Genomic DNA, 19,367 nt, shown 5'->3' with positions numbered 1-19,367 from the left:
GTGCCACTGTGAGGCTGACATGTTTGGTTTTGAGTGATAAATCTCAACAACTGTAGATGGATTATCATACAAAAAAGCAGAGATGGTCTAATGTCATACAGATAAAGCCATACCATATATGGTCATGCTCGGTACCCTGTATTTTTGATAGGGTTAAAAATGGCTGACTTTAGCTAATGTTAGCTAAAGTGGCTCAGATTATGGAAAACAACAAAATAAGTTACCATAGTTATGCGGATGACACACAAATTTACATAACCTTATCGCCAGGGAACTATAGCCCGATACAACAACTGAATATGTGCATTGAACAAATTAACGACTGGATGTGCCAGAACTTTCTTAAATTAAATGAAGAAAAAACTGAGGTGGTTGTTTTTGGAGCTAAAGAGGAATGATTAAAAGTCAGCGCTCAGCTTCAAACGACAATGTTAAAAACAACAGACAAAGCCAGAAATCTTGGTGTAGTCGTTGACTCAGACCTGAATTTTAAAAGCCACATCAAGACAATTACAAAATCAGCCTATTATTATTGGAAAAACTTGTCCATGCTTTTATCTTCAGTAGACTTGACTTACTGTAACGGTGTCTTTACAGGTCTCCCTAAAAAATCAATCAGACAGCTGCAGCTGATTCAGAACGCTGCTGCCCGAGTCCTCACTAAAACCAAGAAAGTGGATCACTCCAGTTCTGAAGTCTCTACACTGGCTTCCAGTGCCTCAAAGAATTGATTTCTAAATACTTTTGCTGGTTTATAAATCACTAAACGGTTTAGGGCCAAAATACATTTCTGATCTGCTACTACACTATGAGCCACCCAGACCTCTCAGGTCGTCTGGGACAGGTTACTTGTTGTCCCCAGAGTCAGAACTAAACAGGGGGAAGCAGCTTTCATTTTTTTATGCTCCACATATCTGGAACAAGCTCCCAAAAAAATGCAGGTCCGCTGCAACTCTCAGTTCTTTTAAATCAAGGCTGAAGACCTATCTTTTTGATGTTGCCTTTCTTTAAATAACCTATTTTATCTGCTTTTATATGTTTAACTGTTTTAACTGCTCTTTCTTTAAATTCTTATCATTTTTTATACTGAAGTTGACACTGTATGACATTCTATAACTGCTCTTTAATGTTTAATTTCTTATACTGCACTGTAACTTTTATTCACATATTTTATCTCTCAGATCTTTGGGGTTAGATCAATTAATAGAATTTAATTTATGATTATTCCAGTGAGAGTTTGCAGAAACTGACATATTTCTGATTATTTCTTTGATACGGGTGTGACAATAGATTACAGAAGAGACAGGCTGTGGACTGTCAACAAAGTTAGTTTGATAACTAACTAAAGGGTCTGAAGACCAAAACAATTACAATTGAACAGAAATATTCTGAGAAACTATTAAATTAAGAATAAAATAAATAGTCTACGAAACTAGCACGTTTCATGACTATTAGAGATGGTCTGAAGACCGTTCCGGGTTTTGCAAGGTTTGCCGAAGAAAAGAACTAAGCCTTGTGGTGACGACTGCATTGAAAAAGAAAAAAAGAGTATACTAAAGCTTCTGTAACTATGGGGAATGAAACCTCCATGTGAAGCATCTGGACCCATTGTTGGTGAGATGAACTAGAAATATGGACCGAACTGCTTGAGACATTTTGCAGAAACGGACATATTTCTGATTATTTCTTTGATACGAGTGTGACAATAGATTACAGAAGAGACAGGCTGTGGACTGTCAACAAAGTTAGTTTGATAACTAACAAAAGGGTCTGAAGACCAAAACAATTACAATTGAACAGAAATAGTCTGAGAAACTATTAAATTAAGAATAAAATAAATAGTCTACAAAACTAGCACATTTCCTGACTATTAGACGGTCTGAAGACCGTTCCGGGTTTTGCAAGGTTTGCTGAAGAAAAGAACTAAGTCTTGTGGTGACGAATGCATTGAAAAAGAAAAAGAGTATACTAAAGCTTCTGTAACTATGGGGAATGAAACCTCCATGTGAAGCATCAGGACCCATTGTTGGTGAGATGAACCAGAAATATTGACCGAACTGCTTGAAATGTCTGACATATTGGTCCTTTCTTTAATTAACCTATTTTATCTGCTTTTATATGTTTAACTGTTTTAACTGCTCTTTATTCACGTATTTATCTCTCAGTTCTTTAAATTCTTTACTGCACTGTAAAATTTATTCTTGTCTTTAAATTGTTTTTAATTGTTTTCTAACTGCTCTTTCATGTTTTATGTAAAGCACTTTGAATTGCCCTGTTGCTGAAATGTGCTATATAAATAAAGCTGCCTTGCCTTAGCTATTAAATGCTGGACTGGTAATTTTCTAGATAATACTAGCTAGCAATTAAACCATTCAGTTCAGTTACTGTAATATGTTTATTGTATGCACCAAACACCAAGGCATATTCTTTGTCAGTATACAAACATACTTGTTAATAAGCATTTTTGAGATTCTGATTCGGATAGCGGTTTAAGCTTGACTCTAGGAACTTTGCTGTTCCACAGGAATCTAAAAATCTTGCTATCCAAATTTTTAAAGAAGGCTTTTGGGATTGGTGTTGGAAGAGCTTAGAACAGATTTGAAAAGATTTGGGATATTCTTTTTCATAGTTTATTCGTCTAATTAGGGATATAGGTAGATACGTCCACCTTTCTAGATCTACATCCACTTTTTTTAAGCAGAGGGAAAGAAAACTTAATCTTATTGGTTGGGTATACCAAAGAGTCATTTTAGTAAGACAAAAATAGCAGCAAGGTAATGATCAGTTAATTCATTATCAATACTGTATTCAGACCAGCACAGAGGCCCACAGATGCCGATAAAATAAGTTTATTGCATTATTGACTTAGTTTGAAACAAACAGTGAAAGTACAATCAAAAGCACCACAATGCACCACAATCTGTAGAGACTATCTCAATCTGTTTACTGGTTCATGGCGCTGCAGGAAGCTTAGGAAAGTAATGTTTAGTTAGGAAGGTCTGGTGCCTTTAGTCTCTTCCACATGGTGGAAGGAAGGTATAAGGTGGAAGGTATACAGTTTATTATTAATTCAGCAACGGTATCGGATCAGTATCGGGTATCGACAGATACACAAAGCCCTGGCATCGGTATCGGTATCAGTATCAGGACTGAAAAAGTAAGATCGTTGCATCCCTAGTGACGATCAGTTAATTAATTATCAATACTGTATTCAGACCAGCACAAAGGCCCACAGATGCCGATAAAATAAGTTTATTGCATTGACTTAGTTTGAAACAAACAGTTAAAGTACAATCTCTCAACCTCCTCTTCCCTTACCAACCCTCACGGTCCCTCAGATCCACCTCAGCCGGTCTCCTCTCCATCCAAAAGTCCAACCTGCGCTGTTTTGGGGACAGAGCCTTCTCCAGAGCAGCTCCCAGGCTCTGGAACTCCCTCCCCCAAGAGATCCGCACCTCTGAGTCCCTCACCATCTTCCAGTCCCGCCTCAAGACCCATCTCTTCACCTCAGCCTACCCATAGTCCACCTGCCCCCCTCCCTTTTTCATCTGTATCTTGTTTTGTTCTACTTATTTTGTTTGCTCGTTTTGTTTTGTTATGTTTTTATAATCTACCCTGCCCTGTAAAGCGACTTTGAGTCCATGAAAAGCGCTATATAAATTCAATTTATTATTATTATTATTATTATTAATCAAAAGCACCACAATGCACCACAATCTGTAGAGACTATCTCAATCTGTTCTGGTTCATGGCGCTGCAGGAAGCTACATCCTGGTTGGTGGTGAGCAGCTTATCCACTCCGACTCCAAAAGAGGACAGGGTGCCATGTAGCTCCTTGATTGTCTCCTCAGGCAGGGTGGGCTGCCTGCTCAAGATACTGGCATATGCCGCATGCATTGCCCCGAGTTCGATGCAGCTGTATACCAGAGCGTAGTTGTCGTAGTCGGTGGACAGCACCCAGTAAGGAACAGGAGCATCGTCTGGGGGGACAGGAGAGTAAAGTTTTCAAAATTTTTGTTTACACATGTAAAGTATTGTTAAAGATGCCGCTCAACTGCAAGTTAAAGTGTTGGAATAGTAATCTTTCCAGGTTGTTATAATTAGGGGTTCTTACTCTCATAAAAGATCTGCAGCTTAGCAGGCTCAGAGGGATCTTCTGCTATGGCAGAGGCAATGACGGATATAATGGTCCCATCAGCACTAAAAGAAACAGGCAGTAAAAAGATACAGTACTAAGATATTAACAGCAAAAAGTACTTGTTGGACAGAACGGTCCCTTTCACAGAATTATAATATCTGAATATTATTACTGATGCTTTAAGACAGAGGATTGTATTGTCACAGCTGATAAATATGGAGATACTTTAAATACTTTATATACTGTTGAATCTACAGTTCAATCTACAGCACAGCATCATATTTTATAACTTGATCATATGTTTTATCTGTACAGTCTTAATCTGTAAAGTAACTTCAGCTGTCAAATAAATGTAGTGGAGTTCAAGTATGAAGTTGAAATACTCAAGTAAATTAACATTTCCTTGAATTAATGTAATTTACAGTCATTTACTGGATGGAATATATTTAAAATATATTGTTTGAGCTAATAGTTTTACTACCAGGATAAGACTTCCTGACAAATTTAACTGGTACTGGCTGCACAATTTTTTTTTTTTTTTATTCTTTTAGCTTGTACAGTTTAATAGACCTCCTGTATTTCTTTGTTTAAGCTCCATAAAGTCAATTCATTGTGTCCAACTCTTAAAAATTAATTTTAATGCAGCTGGAGTACTCACAGCAGCTCTCTGTTGAGAGCACCAAATCTAACTCCAGGGCTCAAGGTGTAGGTGGCCGTGGCGCACTCCCCCTTCTGGAAGGTATTTGGCAGTCTCTGGATATCATACCACTTACCAACATACTGCAGAGGAAGCACAAGGAACACCACATTCAATTCTTAATGAAGAGCTGCAGAATCTTGAGGTATTAAGTGGCAATGTATGTCTAGTGGGAAAAGCAGTCGCCCGGGAACGCCTCATTTGTTAACTTATGGAATTTAAATTTAAAACCTTGTTTCCCTACAGAATATATCAAAATTAAAAGTTTTGGTATTCACCCTGGCAGCATCAAAGTCCTCTTGAACAGCAGGCTTGGGGCATCTTTCTGGCATGATGAACTGAGCATTGGCCACCAGAACGGACAGCAGGGTAAGGGAAATCACCTGGATGGTGTTTATCTTCTTTTTACAACCTGTGTAGAACAAGAAAAAGACTGTTTAGTTTTTTTAGATTTCAGAATTAAAGATAATAAATTAATTTAGATACTATATTCACAAAAAGAGATGCTGGTGGAGAAAAGGAGAGCATCACACCTGCTACTTGCTTACCTGTCTTACCGGGTAGCAGTGAAGTTCTGAGTTTTGGTGCAGTTTTTATAGCTCAGTGACCGTGTTTCTGCAGCTCCTCATATTCTAATTTACTTATATCACATTCATATTTACACCTGAGGGTCTTTTGATGAAGTTGTGTAAGAATTAGCACCTGTTCACATTTTTTGTTTAAAGAGGCCTGCTCTGGCAGAAAGATCTGATTGACAGGCAAATATGTGGCGTTTCCCTTATTATGTAGTGACAGTGGATAGACAGGAAAGGGGGAGAGAGAGACATGGGGGATGACACACAGTAAAGGGCAGCAGGTCGGATTTGAACCCGGCGCCGCTGCAGGACTCAGCCTAAATGGGGCGAATGCTCATGAAGCTCAGCGCAAATTCTTTCAGGAAGACGTCATTAACCCAATCACTACTCTTTCTTCTTAAATCAAATCAGCTGTTTAGAAGCGATACTTTCAGTTTAACCAATCAGACTTGGCCACGAAATTCAAGGGCCAATCACAGAATTACAACTCTGCTTTAAATCTGTTCTCTCCCTGTGCTTTCAGCTGTCGTTTCAGGCAAAGCGCTCGACCCTCCTCCTCCCCTGCCACCTCCGGCATACAAGTATCCCGTTTTGGCCGGGAAAGTCCCGTATTTTACCCTTCTTTCCCGCCGTCCTCCCGTATTAGTATTTTCCCGTAAATCTCCCGTATTTTAACCTGCGTTATTAAAAAATAATAATACCCCGGGCCCGAGCGGAGTAAAAAAACAACACAAAACTAGAACTGCAAGCAGTTATGACGGGGCCCAAGCCTCCAATGCCATTCGCCTCCAATGCCATTCCCCTCCGATGCCATTCCCCTCCGATGCCAGTCGTACGTGACACCCCGGGGAGCCGCGCAAGTCGCCCCCGATGACCCGCAAAGCTGTGCCAATGCGGGACCCGAAGCATTACGTAGGGGGGGGGGAAACATTGGTGAATATCGAGAGGTTTGATGCACGAGGTCTGGGGTACTCTGCCGTTGCAAATGTAGTGGTTAACAGTGCCTCTCCATGCATATACAGAGTAGCTTTAACAATTCTCTACGATATACAAACTTCTTAACCCCCCTGACCTCAGGGGACAGCAGAGAGAAATGAGAGAGTGACTTAGAGGGTGGAGGTACCGGCAGGTGTGGTGGTTGAAAGAGCAGCGGAGGTGGTCAGGTTGTTGTAAATGGTGTCATAGGGCTATATGTCACGCGGCTATTAACTCGATAATGAAGCCGTAAAGTAGGCTTTCAACTCAGGACAGAGCCACTTCTCACAAATACAGATAGGATTGGAGATGAGAAGTTTAACTGACACGTGACCGCGATCAACTTCGTGGGAAATTAAGAAATAAATGCCACCGACATAACCAATCACACTTTGACAGACTCTCCACTTAGCACCAACTGCAATGTTTAATTGCACGGTATTAGGGTGTATGAATGGTGTTGATTTTGGATTGAAAAAGTGTGAGAAAAGAGTAATATTAGTCCACTGTGAAGGTTGTAGAAACTTTGTCAGTTGGGCTAAGAAGTTTGTTTATTGTATTTAACACCAGGGGAGCACGCGAAAGCGAAAACCAAAACATAACGGTAGGAGGTAAACATCAGTAAATATTGAGAAGTGTGACCTGCAAGGTCTTTGATACATTCCCATTGCAAATATTCCATTAACATTGATTAACAGGGCAAAACACCTTTATGTTGATTATAGCGCCCACTAATGGCCGATCTTTGCCAAATGTGGTAGAGCGCCTCAGAACGCCATCCCGAACGAGCAACACAAAGTTTGTGTTGATTGCTTTTACTGTGGCAGAGATATTGCAATTGCAAATTTCCCATTGAAATGCATTGAGAAAATTGGCGGGAAAACAAATAAACATTGCTTATAGCGCTCCCTAAAGGCCGATCTTCGCCAAATTTGGTACAGAGTATCAGAGTGGAATTTGGAATAAGGATCTCAAGTTATTTGCTGATAACATTTAATTTGGCCGAGATAGGATATGATATGTGTGTGGTAGCTAGCTAGGACAATTTGTTTTGTCGTCAAATGCGCATACTTTAACGTAGCAAAATTCCTTCAATAACTTTTTGTCAGGTCCATCTGGAGATGCTACCTACCAGGTTTCGTGCAGATCGGTCGCACGGCCTAGGACGAGTTTGAAAAAGTTGGTTTTGCACATTGCGCGATATTGCGAAAAAAAGTTTGAGCGGAAATGGGCGTGGCCTATATCTGGTAATTCAGCTTGATTCACGGAACACGTGGATGTAAAGATTTCTAATGTGCGATGTGTAATGTGGGAGTTAAAGCCAAAAAACCATTACAGCGCCACCTAGTGGTCCACATGTGTAATTTTTGGTAGGTGTGGTCCATGGCCCATTGTCCATCTACCCTGTAAATTTAAAGTTGTTCACATTAGTGTAAGTGGTGAATCTAGAGTTGGGTCACATTGGGTCCCATAGGCCACGCCCACTTTGACCCCTCGGTACTCCATTCTAGAGATGGCCTCAGGATTGGCCCCAGATGGTACGCATCAAATTTCGTATAAAACGGAACAGCCGTTCATGAGATATAAACATTTTGTAGTTGTAGCGCCCCCTAGTGACCAATTTTCGTAAAACGCATGGGGTACCTCCAGAGGGTCATGGCAAAGAATAATCTAAAGTTTGGGGTTGATAGCATTTATTTTGGCTGAGATATGGCAAAGTTGGTGTTTTCATAGTTAGCTACACAAATTTGTTTGTGCGTTATATGCGCAATTTTTATCGTACAAAAAATCCTTTTATAACTTTTTGTCAGGTAAGTCTGGAGATGCTAGCTTCCAAGTTTCGTGTAGATCGGTCCCACGGTCTAGGAGGAGTTCGAAAAAGTAGGTTTTTAATAAATCACGATTTTTCACGCATAAAAGTCTAGGCGGAAATGGGCGTGGCCTATATCACGTGATTCAGCTGGATCCAGGGAACGCGTGGATGTATGGTTTTTGAATTTCGGGTGTACGGTGTGGGAGTTATGGGGCCAAACGCGTTTTTTCTGGTATAGCGCCACCTAGTGGTGCAAGTGGGTAATTTTTTGCGCCTGAGGTCCTTGCAGGGTTTGGGACCAGTCCTGAAAATGGCAACTCGCCACTATTTACGGTTTAGGCTGCAGTCGGAGTTTTAGGCGGAGAAGAAGAAGCGGAATAATAACAATCATAGAAAAACAATAGGGTTCCACGCTCCATTGGAGCTGTGAACCGCGATGCCTTGCATTACGCGGTTCCTATGCCCCCTCGGGCTTGGACCCCTAAAAAACATTCCCAATCTGAGCTCTGTCACTAGCCTCGCGATAATTGCCACCTGCACGGAGCTCCCGCAGCTCTTCGTCTCTACACTTAACTAAGTTCTCAATGCTTCGGTTAACATGTAGGGACCCTCACTATGCTACCGTTGAAGTTTGGTGATATTTTGAGCCTTTTTAGTGGTCTAAATAGCGATTTGTTTTTACTTTCCCTGTGCCCCGAATACTAGCTAGCGTTGTAAGCTAGGTTAACCAGCGGTCCGCGCTAGCGTCGTTGAAGCTCCAAACACAATCAATTAGCATGAAAACATGTCCCAGAGAACGACAGAGTGGGTACACATCCGTTATTAGCCCCTAGGTTCGTCCTTTAAGCCTACGGTCAAACTGAAGGCTGAACGGCAGACGTGTTCATTTTGCTGTTACTGTACTGTCAATAGCCGGTACGTTGGGGTACAACCATTACACGTCACTACCCCAGAATGCATTGAGACGTAAATAACCATGGCGGCTTACGAGGGAACAGATTTTCTGCATTTTTTAACAGAAAACAAAACATTTGGAGTATTTTTGTATCACCTTTTAATAGCTGACGCCCACGTTAATCTTATAAGGCCAACATGTCATACTAGTCGGGGTTCCTTTTAAAGAATGCAAAGTCTGCAACAAATTTGTATAATAACTCACTAAAAGAGTAAAGAAAAGTTATGTGAAATGAAAAGAAAAACTGTAAAAGAAAAGCAATATGAAATGAAAAGAATGTGGAATGAAAATAAAATGTAAAGACAAGCAATGTTATAAATTGTAAATGTTTTCAACATTCTGCATCAAGTGGTGATTTTAGCTTTCTTGTACACCTGTCTTAAAATGTAAGGGATACTGGAGCTTGGTTGGGGTGGTGGGACTGCTCGCAGTGGGCGCCGGAAAATTTCCCTTATTTTCAAATCCAAAACTTGACAGGTAGGCCTATGACCTCCGGTCTTCGTGTTTCTCCCAGCTGACCGCTCCGTTGCCTCTTGGGTCTGGTCTCTGGTCTCTTTCTCCACCGCCACCAGTGTCTGGACTCCATCTGGGGATTTTGTTCCTGTTCTCTACCCTTTTAAAAATATAATTAATTTGATGGAGTCTAATCTCCAAAAGAATTTGTACATTTTACGTGCAGTTGTACAATGAATATTTTTGCATATCTGCAAACGAAGTCTCTCCTGATTGAATTACTGGGTGAGCTAGTCCAGGGGTCTAGACTTTTAAATGTCAATATTGTCAATATACATTCATAACAGCAGAAGATGGCACCAAATAGCGAGCCACCTGGTAAAAAGAATGACGTGCTGGTGTAACCACAGCACAGGAGTGACGATGGTGATAGTGAACTGCGGCTCAGGCCGTATATTTCTTAAACTGGAGAGTAGTAACCAAGCCTGACTAGAACACGACAAGCATTCTATTTATTGGTCCAAACCCGACCCAAGCTTGACGCTCATAATGTAAACTGAAGCACTGAGTTTGGGTTACGATGTCTCACTTCAGCTGTATGAGACTGTTCAATATGTTTCATGCCGGAATGCATTCTAGGTTTTTAATCCATTGCCTAATAGCTCTGAATTGAGCAGCCAAATTCACACATGACAGTTTACACCTGAGGCTATTTTGAGAAAGTTGTGTAAGAATTGGCACCTGTTCACATTTTTTATTTGAAGAGGCCTCTGGCGGGAAAGCTCAAATTTTTTTTTTTTTTTTTTTTTTTTTTTTTTTTTTTTTTTTTTTTTTTTTTTTTTTTTTTTTTTTTTTTTTTTTTTTTTTTTTTTTTTTTTATTTTTTTTTTTTTTTTTTTTTTTTTTTTTTTTTTTTTTTTTTTTTTTTTTTTTTTTTTTTTTTTTTTTTTTTTTTTTTTTTTTTTTTTTTTTTTTTTTTTTTTTTTTTTTTTTTTTTTTTTTTTTTTTTTTTTTTTTTTTTTTTTTTTTTTTTAATTTAAACACTATTATCCCCAATGATCCCATTCAAGTGCTACTGTGTGGTTGACATTTGTGTTTGCGAGTGAGAACTCTCCTCTATTTTGACTTTACCTAATGGTAGCTAGCAAATCCTAGACTGTTAGTTTTTTAGATAAAACTAGCTAGTAAAGAAACGATTCAGTTCAATTCAAGTTCATTCAATTTCAACAACAAAGGTTGAATAGAACATATAAGGCACTATATCAAACTAACATTTCAGTAATGTTACCTCTGAATCTCTGTGCTTCTTCTTATGTCAAGTCTAGAGCTCCTCAGTTGAAAGCTCCATCCTCAGGTTTACGGTGCCAAATGCAAATGACAGTTGGTACAAGCAAATGAGTATGCATGGTGCTGGTCCACTTCTTTAGTGCAGATTAAAATATCTCAAGTTCAGTTATATACAGACATTCATGTTGCCCAGAAGATGAACCTTACTGACTTTGGTGAACCCATGACATTTCCTCTAGTGCCACTGTGAGGCTGACATTTTTGGTTTTGAGTGAAAAATCTCAACAAGTGTAGATGGATTATCATACAAATAAAGCAGAGATGGTCTAATGTTATACAGATAAAGCCATACCTTTGGTCATGCTCGGTAACCTGTATTTTTGACAGGGTTAAAAATGGCTGACTTTAGCTAATGTTAGCTAGCAAATGCTGGATTGGTAATTTTCTAGATAATACTAGCTAGCAATTAAACCATTCAGTTCAGTTAAAGTCAATTCCATTTCGACAACAAAGGTTAAAAAAAAGAACATATTACGCACTATATCAAACTAACACTTGTTACCTCTGGATCTCTGTGCCTCTTCTTTCAAGTTTAGAGCACCTCAGTTGAAAGCTCCATCCTCAGGTTTAAGCGCCAAGTAAAAGTGACAGTTCGTAAAAGCAAATGAGTCTGCATGGTGCTGCTGCTGCAACTAATGTACATCGTTTTATATGTTTTCATGCCGGAATGTATTCTAGGTTTTTTAATCCATGTCCAAATAGCTCTCAGTTGAGCAGCCAAATTTAGCCGGAAGTCAGGTAGATTTAGCTCTCCTTGTTCAGTGGGCAACATTTCCTCTTACAGAAATATGTTTATTGTAAGCACTTAACACCAAAACAACTTCCTTGTAAGTGATCATTTACTTGGTGATACGCCTTATTATGATTCTGATTCTGACAGGGTTTGAACTTGACTCAAGGCCTCATATTCATATTAACTTATTTCACATTAATATAATGCTGTTTTGAGAAAGTTGTGTAAGAATTGGCAACAGTTCACATGTTCTATTAAAGAGGCCTCTGGCAGAAAAGATCTGATTGAAAGGTTGTGTAAATGTTTAAGGTACTCTAAGCGATGTCACGCGTTTTTTAGGCTACAACATTCTTTGTCACATATGAAGCTCAGCGCAAATTCTTTCAGGAAGACTTCTATGACTGCAATCACCATTATTTCTCCCTAATTATATTCAGCTGTTAAGAGGCGTGCACTCTTCAGTAAACCAATCAGAATTGGCCACGAAATCATGATCCAATCACAGAATGACATGTTGCTTTAAATGTCCCTCTCTTGCTATCACCTGTCTTCGTCAACCATTGAAACTGGAGTCCCTTCTGGCAGACGGGTCCTCCGTTCGACCTCCTGGTTCCCTCTCTGCCATCACCAGTGTCTAGGCTCCATCGGGGGGGAAGGAATATGCCTGTTTCTCTGCCCCTTTAAATATTTTCTATGATGGAGTCTAATCCCCAAAGACTATGCACATTTCATGTATTCATGTTATCGGTTAGTCATATTATGCTCATCTATAATAAATATTTGCATATCTGCAACGAAGTCTCTCCTGATTGAAACAGCAAACATCTCCTCACTATCCGCGAGCTGCTGGTCCCCTAAACACACTGTAAAAAAACGTGGTCTCTGTAGACAGCCTAGGGTCCACACACACCAACAAAAACAAAGTGGTCCAACCTGGGGCCCGTTTCAGAACGCAGGTTTAGTGAAAACTCTGAGTTTGTTAACCCTGAGATGAGGGAAACTCTGGGTTTTCTGTTTCAGAAACAGAGGTTAATCAAACCTGAGAGAGAGGGGTAACACCAGCCCGTTTCAGAAAGAGAGGTAACTTAACCTCAGAGTCAGATACTATGGTAACTGAGCCTGTGAACCTAACCTGGTCGGGAGCAGGTTTTCTTCAAGAACCCTCGATTTTCTCTCTCAGTCTCCTCCCTCTTTGTGTCGCATTATGTTTTTTGCAAACGGCAGTTTTCTTTATAACAGTGTAGCGGATCATACTGTAATAGTAAAGCCACTGTAGAGCCGTCATAAAAGTGTGACTCGCTCTGAAACATTTTTTAAACGTTTTTGTAGTGTTCCCTGGACACAAACCAGTGAGAGCCATTAAAAAGAAATAAATGATTATACATTATAGTTCTGTTAATGATCATGGTGCTGTGGCCTCAGAATGGGATTAGTAGGCTATAGTTTACTTTTTCAGCAGGATTGCACCTAAATGAAATTATAGGTGTAATAATTCCAGTTTTCACCAGTAATATTATAAGTTAACTGTGATTAAATATTAAATTAATACACTGTTAATGCTTACGCATTGACTCGAGCAGCAATTTTCTCCCACACCAATTCTCTCTCTTTTGCAGCAGCAACCGCTGTCTTGCTTTTTTAACGAAATGCATGTTCAAACTCGTTGTTTGTGTGCATGAGTATTTCTGCCGACCCGTTTGTTTGTGGTTGTTACCATGGTGAATCGCGTTGTGCACGCTCGTAACCCTGAGTGAACCTACTCAGAGTTGATTGAACCAACTCAAATCAGCTATTCTGGAACCGAAAACTCTGAGTTTCCCATCTCAGGGTAAATCAACTCAGACATCAGGGTTAGACTCAGAGTTTGTTAAACCTCCTTCCTAAAACGGACCCCTGGACCATGCAAACATACACAAACCGTGTTCCAGTGTTCAGCCAATAACGGACAAGAAGGATTTTGGGGGTTAGTGCGCGCTGAAGCACAGAAGGGAGGGAACGGGATGAGGAGGAGGGAGGAGCTAGCTAGTCTTCGTTTTGTTTGAAAATACTTTGAACGTCAACAAGAAGTAACGTCACTCAACATCACCTAGAGCACCTTTAAATAATGTTTCTGCTATTCATAACTACAGTAGATTGTTAAAGTAGTTTTTGGATAATAATGTTGGGTGGTCCACTTCTTTAGTTTAGATTAAAATATCTCAATCTCAGTTTTGTACAGACATTCATCTTGCCCAGAAGATGAACATTAATGACTTTGGTGACCCCATGACCTTTCCTCTAGTAGTGCAACTGTGTGGTTGACATTTGTGGTTTTGAGTGAACATTCTCAACAAGTGGAACAACTAAGGAACAAACTGAGGCTGCCCTAGCATCACCAGAAGGGAGAGATGAGGAGGAGAGGGAAAGCAAAAGACAAGCATGGAGACAGAGGCCACTGGAACACTGGCCGAAATGGATGTGGAACTGTGCTGTTCAATTTTTTTTGTTGAGATGAAGAAGGTGAATCAGCGTCAGTCTGCTTGCAGGAGAATATTCTGTGAGGAACTTTGCCCGCAACGTGCAAAGGTAGGTAACGTTACCGACACTGATAGGCTTTAATGCCGTTTTCTCTTATTTATCCTGTCAATAAATTAAAAACTTGTGGGGTTAATGTTTGTAGTAGTCATAACACTTACCGGTAAGGAGAATTGCATTAATTAATCTTAATTACATTAAGTTTACAGTAGCTAACCCTTTGCATTAGCTTGTAGTTTATTGCATGTATGTAACATTGTCCAGTAGCTTCTAGCTTTCAGACAAATGCAGTGCAAAATATGATCAGCAACTACAAGGTAAACGCTACCAGCTAATGAGCTACCACAGGCAGTATGATATGCAGTAAACTGCAAGTAAATAGTACTGTAAACACACAAGCTACAAGGCTACAACCAACATATGAAAAGTCATAACACCATTGATAAACACCCACTAACACAGTAAAGGTAGGTGTAAGTGTGTTAAATGGTCAACAGTTGCCAGTTAAAACCATATAGAAACTACACCACTACAGTTACATTAAGTACCTTCATGTTACTGTATGCTTAAATATAATTTTATATATAAATATATACAATTCTAATCTTACCAGGACAGGTTGGATAACTACTGGACTAACCTAAAGCTTTCTCCTTCTGTCTGCAGTCTTGAAGCAACACCGTCATCGCCAGCTGAGTCTGATCGCCGCTTCATGTTGAACATACTTTTATACAGCATAAAGTCATGTTTGAATAAAGGTTATAATAAAGATACACGTTTCGTTAATGTCTTTTTAGAGCTTGTATACCTAACGAGTTATTAAAAGTTAGCATTGGAATATAATTATTCAGTTAGAAGTTTCCTGTGTCCAGAACAGTTCCTGTTCTGTGGGACATGTTTCATCCTAATCGAATGTGTTTGTAGCTTGAAAGAAGCTAGCGCGGACCGCTGATTAGCTTACAACGCTAGTATTCGGGGCACAGGGAAAGTAAAAACAAATCGATATTTTGTACCATTAAAAATGCTCATATCATTCAACTTTAAATGGTAGCATAATAAGGGTCCCTACATGTTAACAGAAGCATTTGTAAACGTACAGACAGTTTATTGAACGAAGAGCTGCGGGAGCTCCATGAAAGGGCTACGAGAGAAAGAGTGAGCTACCAGTAGCTAGTAGGTAAGTACAGCCCTGTTTATCAGAGGGGAAATCTTCAGACTGTACAAAACACTCTTGGGTGTTGCGACGCAACAGGTCCCACTCCATGCAACACAGACACTCCTGTCCGTTGGCCATAGCTTCACAATGTCCGCAGGTAAGCCACCAGTTCCCCAAAGTACGACGCTGTGTTGCGGCATTGACTATACTCTCGCTCTATCTTAGCCCTTTCACGGAGATCCCGCAGCTCTTCGTTCAATAAACTATCTGTACACTTACAAAAGTTCTCAATGCTTCTGTTACAGTTTTTTCCAACTGCTTACACACGTTTTCAAAACTATGTCTCCTTTTTTCAAAACTCTACACACAATTCCTAAAACTGCTCACACAAAATGCAAAATGCCTCACATCTCCTTCAAAATGAAACACTGCATTCAAAATACCATAAACTCATCTCAAAATGAAGCATTTGCATCAAATGGCAAACACTTTTTTCATAATAGTAAATTTTTGGATATACCATGTACACACTGTTGTTCTAAATCTAAAGCTCTTTTGTCTTTCATAGGTTTATATCTACATTTACAATGTTCTAGAGAGAAAGTAATCTGCTGAGAGGGGTTGAAAAGTGCACTGTAAAAAACAATGTAATGTTACAGTAAAACACAAAATATTTATTGGGCACAACGTTACGTTTGTAAGAGTAGCTCAGTGTTGTCTACAGTAGCATGAAACAAGAAAACAAAAGTATAAACATATGTAAAACAAAGGTATCATTTTTAGAATAAAGAATATGTGTGTGTGTGTGTGTGTGTGTGTGTGTGTGTGTGTGTGTGTGTGTGTGTGTGTGTGTGTGTGTGTGTGTGCGCGGCGGCTGTGTGTGTTGTGAGTGTTTGTCCGTGCTGTTGCGGGGTGTGGGGGGCAGAATTGTATGCAAAATCTGATTGATTTGTAATGCTGAAATAGTCATTAGATAGTTGCATGCAGTATGGACGCTAAAGCTATACACGCTAAGATGGGCTATGGGCTCTCTCCCTGATCTCATCAGAGATGGCTCTCCTTCTTACTCTTCTTCCCTCCTCCTCGTCCTCGTTGTTATCCCCTGTCTCTTCCTCCTACTCCCCTTGCTCTCTGTCTATTGTTGGCATCCATTGTTCAAAACAGGTAATCTGGCCTTTGAACTATGTATAGGCCTATACTAAAGCAATGATTGGTTAGTGTTCAGTTTTGACATAATGTGTTTGCAAATGTGAGAAGTGTGTGTGTGCCCTGGTAAATAAGTGTAGCATTTTGATTGGTTGTGTTTAGAAATGGATAGCAAGTCACTTCCTGTTAGATTTCTGTGTCTTAGGTAGAGAATTGTGTGTAATGTTTTGAAAAAAGTGTTTTATGCTATTGAAAGCTGAGTGAAAGGCTGAGAAATAGTTTATGGTTTTGGAGATTTGCTGTGTAGTTTTGCACTTTGAGTGAGAGGTTTCAAAAATCGTGTGACATGAAAAGATTTTGTGTGTAAGCAGTTGGAAAAAACTGTAACATGTAGGGACCCTCATTATGCTACCATTGAAGTTTGGTGATATTTTGAGCCTTTTTACTGGTACAAAATAGCGATTTATTTTTACTTTCCCTGTGCCCCGAATAACACTAGCCATCCTGCAGCTACAACTGATAAACACACCGATTTCTAAATCTCTGCTAACGTTACTCATATACAGTAACGGCTTATAAAAACAGATGAAAATGCCACCGGACATTAAACTTTACGAACACAAATGGCTTAAAGGCAACCAGCAAGCCCGCGCTAACAGCCTAAATGTTAGCTAGTTGATAGGTTCAGTTAGCTTAACGTTAGCTCGGGGTGTATCTACCTAATTATAACAGCAATTTGTACCAGCATTAAAGCGTTAAGCTTTACATTGATGTAACACATTAATTGTGATAACACATGTACTGCAAACACAAAATATACTTACATTTAAATGATACTTGTGCCATCAGCGATGCTGCTCCAACCATGGATGCCCCGCTTAGGTCCGCCGTTGTTGTTTTTTTAACGAGCTGGCAAAGCCGCGCGCATAGGATTGTGGGTGATTTGGGAGCGCGAAAGACAGACAGTCCGTCTGTCCAATCAGGAGGGTCCGTCCTCTCCTAGATAGGCCCTACCTTTTCCGGTAGAAGTTAATGTCGGTGTGTTTTGGGATTTGTTAAAGTGTTTTCCTATTTGCCGTTGTGCTTTATGATTTGTTGAAGTGTTTTCCTATTTGCCGTTTTGTTTTCCTATTTGCCGTTGTGCTTTATGATTTGTTGAAGTGTTTTCACATTTGCCGTTGTGCTTTATGATTTGTTGAAGTGTTTTCCTATTTGCCGTTGTGCTTTGATTTGTTGAAGTGTTTTCATATTTGCCGTTTTGTTTTCCTATTTGCCGTTGTGTTTTGTGATTTGTTGAAGTGTTTTCATATTTGCCGTTTTGTTTTCCTATTTGCCATTGTGCTTTATGATTTGTTGAAGTGTTTTCATATTTGCCGTTTTGTTTTCCTATTTGCCGTTGTGCTTTATGATTTGTTGAAGTGTTTTCATATTTGACGTTTTGTTTTCATATTTGCCGTTGTGCTTTATGATTTGTTGAAGTGTTTTCATATTTGACGTTTTGTTTTCCTATTTGCCGTTGTGCTTTATGATTTGTTGAAGTGTTTTCCTATTTGCCATTGTGCTTTATGATTTGTTGAAGTGTTTTCCTATTTGCCGTTGTGCTTTATGATTTGTTGAAGTGTTTTCATATTTGCCGTTTTGTTTTCCTATTTGCCGTTTTGTTTTCCTATTTGCCGTTGTGTTTTGTGATTTGTTGAAGTGTTTTCATATTTGCCGTTGTGTTTTGTGATTTGTTGTCGTGTTTTCCTATTTGCTGTCGTGATTTGCACTTCAGGGCCACCGTACCATCCTCAGGTCTACGCGCAAAGTGAAATTTACAGTCAGTAGAAGCACGTGAGTCTGCATCGTGCTGCTGCTGCAACTAATGTACATCTGTAAACTCATTGACATTTTGTCTAGTTAATCAATGTCATCATCAAATCAAAGTCATCAATGTTGTTTCCAGGATTATTACCGTATTGGCCCAAATATAAGCCTGGAAATATGTCTGAAAAGGTGGGATCGTCTTATCTTTCGGTCCACACTTTTAAATTTCAATATACATTCACAGCAGCAGATGGCACCAAATAGCGAGCAACCTGGCAGCAAGGATGAAGAGCCGGTGGAACCAGAGTAGAGGAGTGAGATTAGTGACAGTGAACTGTGGCTGGGCTCTTTTATATGTCCAAACCCGACCTGAGCCCTACGCAGTTAATGTAAACTGAAGCACTGACTGTTACGCTGTCTCACTTCAGCCGTATGAGACTTTGGTAACACTTGAAGGTATCGACATAATCGTGACATGACACTGTCCTAACTATAACCTGACACTGTCATGAACGTGTCATAAACGTTATAAACATGTCATAAACGTTTATGACTTCTGTCTTTAAGTTTAATTCGTTTTTTGTCATGACAAGTTGACATTGTTGGGCTTGTCTTGATTATGACAACTTGACATTAATCAAAGTGACATTACCAGAAGTTGTCTTGGTCATGACAAGTTCACATTAAATTAGTTTGGGATGTCTTTGTAATGACAACTTGACATTAACCAGGATGACATTACCAGAAGATGTATTTGTCATGACAACTTGACATTAAATTTCTTTGGAGTGTCCTTATTAAGACAACTTGACATTAATCAGGATGACATTATGTCAAATTGTCATGACAAAGACATCCTCTGGTAATGTCATCCTGGTTAATGTGAAGTTGTCATTGAACGTGGACACCACTAAAATAAGTTTTTCCTCCATTTTCTCACAGCTTTGCGGAACTAAAGTTTGATCGATTTGTTTCTGTGAACGTTTTACACGGTGACGCTTCTGTATCGATAGTAGCTTAATGTTGCCTAGTATCTGCAAGAGGTCTTACAAGTCACTTC

General features: G+C 39.5%; 1 protein-coding gene and 1 long non-coding RNA gene across 2 annotated transcripts; one reads left to right on the top strand and one right to left on the bottom strand.

Annotated features, from left to right (window-relative positions):
- Positions 1-3,672: 3,672 nt before the first annotated feature.
- On the bottom strand, positions 3,673-17,384 carry LOC120568691 (apolipoprotein D-like). Its single transcript, XM_039816360.1, has 5 exons — positions 17,326-17,384; positions 5,114-5,247; positions 4,797-4,918; positions 4,115-4,200; positions 3,673-3,980 (listed from the first exon to the last, which is right to left on the bottom strand). The coding sequence occupies exons 1-5, from the start codon at positions 17,366-17,368 to the stop codon at positions 3,727-3,729; spliced, it is 639 nt and encodes a 212-aa protein (XP_039672294.1). The 5' UTR covers positions 17,369-17,384; the 3' UTR covers positions 3,673-3,726.
- LOC120568692 lies at positions 14,037-14,972 on the top strand. The gene is made up of 2 exons (XR_005640750.1): positions 14,037-14,250; positions 14,866-14,972. It is a non-coding gene; the product is annotated as an uncharacterized LOC120568692 (long non-coding RNA).
- Positions 17,385-19,367: the final 1,983 nt, after the last annotated feature.

This window comes from Perca fluviatilis, chromosome 11 (genome assembly GCF_010015445.1).
Source record: "Perca fluviatilis chromosome 11, GENO_Pfluv_1.0, whole genome shotgun sequence".
NCBI classification, from domain to species: domain Eukaryota; kingdom Metazoa; phylum Chordata; class Actinopteri; order Perciformes; family Percidae; genus Perca; species Perca fluviatilis.
The sequence above is the reverse complement of the archived record's forward strand: the minus strand, read 5'-3'. Positions and strand labels throughout refer to the sequence as shown.